The sequence below is a fragment of the Aplysia californica genome, unplaced genomic scaffold (genome assembly GCF_000002075.1).
Source record: "Aplysia californica isolate F4 #8 unplaced genomic scaffold, AplCal3.0 scaffold00076, whole genome shotgun sequence".
Lineage (NCBI taxonomy): Eukaryota > Metazoa > Mollusca > Gastropoda > Aplysiida > Aplysiidae > Aplysia > Aplysia californica.
The window spans coordinates 655,351-656,611 of NW_004797346.1; the positions used below are offsets into that span (position 1 = coordinate 655,351).

General features: G+C 44.5%; 1 protein-coding gene across 1 annotated transcript in view; it reads right to left on the bottom strand.

Moving 5' to 3' along the window:
* LOC101845079 (serine/threonine-protein phosphatase 6 regulatory ankyrin repeat subunit A) overlaps positions 1 to 1,261 on the bottom strand; it is a gene marked incomplete at its 3' end in the record, with an annotated part of 24,425 nt that overhangs the window by 16,444 nt on the left and 6,720 nt on the right. The window contains 1 exon segment of the mRNA XM_013080137.2: positions 895 to 1,019. Within this exon segment, the coding sequence (XP_012935591.2) occupies positions 895 to 1,019 (125 nt within the window).

The following is a 1,261-nucleotide window of genomic DNA, read 5'->3' on the forward strand; positions in this document are numbered from 1 at the left end:
GAGAGAGAGAGAGAAAGAGAGATAGAGAGAGAGAGAGAAAGAGAGAGAAAGAGAAAAGGAGAGGTGATAAGGATGAAAAAGGTATGTCTCGAGCATCATCATCATCAACATTATCACCACCACCAACACCAACACCATCACCATCATCATCATCATCATCATCATCATCATCATCATCATCATCATCATCATCATCATCATCATCATCATCATCAGTATTCTAAATCATCAGGTCGACGTCAAGGATGAAGACCTAGAGAGCAACAACAAATGGCTGCATCAGGACATCCCAGTAGAGTGCACAGAGGCTCATGTGGCCTAGAAGTTAAGATGTTCGCCTCTCGTTCAAAGGTCCCATGTTCGAATCCGGGTAGCAACGGAAAAATTTTGTTCACTCAAACTGTCTCCTTCGCCTCCTTTCTTGCTCTCTAGCAATGTTCTGTCGTCTGCTTTCGTATCCATTTTCTGCTCCACATCCTCACCTTCTTTGCCCCCTCCTCTGGGTATCTGACTCTTTCTGCAGCCTTTTTATTGCTACCCCTTGGCTCCGTATTACTGCTGTCTTACAGACACACCCTGATCTACATCTAGCCTTCTCGGACAAGGGCGAAACATTTCGGAGGTCCCATGTGCAAGTTGTGCACGTTAAAGATCCCTTGACTGTCTAAAATCGATAAGAGTAAGCTTTGGCCACCACCAGGGCAAAATTCAAAATTTCCTACCAACTGAAAAAGTATAATGTGTCCCGCATGGGATCTTATCAAGGAATTTACAGTAGTGTTAAGCTCCTTGAATATTATTCAGTTGCGAGCGCCGTAAAACATGTATAAAAAAACACCAAAAAAAACAAACAACAACAACAAAAAACAACAATGCAACTGTTGGTCTCCTCACATGTGTAACGGCGTCCGTCCATGGATATCCCGCGTCTCCGGGTCTGCCCGGTGACGTAACAGCTCCGGGACAAGCTCCTTGTGGTCGTTCAGGGCACAGAAGTGTAGAGGGACCCAGTGGGATTTCTGGGGAGTGAGTTCGAGGCTTAAGCTTTCAGTTTCAGAGTAAGCCTACCCCAGTTTCGAAAAATAATAAATGCAAGATATCTAATACATGTGTGGATCACACAAGTTATTGTCTGTTTACGTTACAGCTATTTTAGAGGTTTCAAAGACCTCGAAAACAACAGAAATTCAGACTCGACCTTGACATAGAAATACGACTCATGACGTGTAGCAGCAGCAGCAGCAGCAGCAGCAGCAGCAGC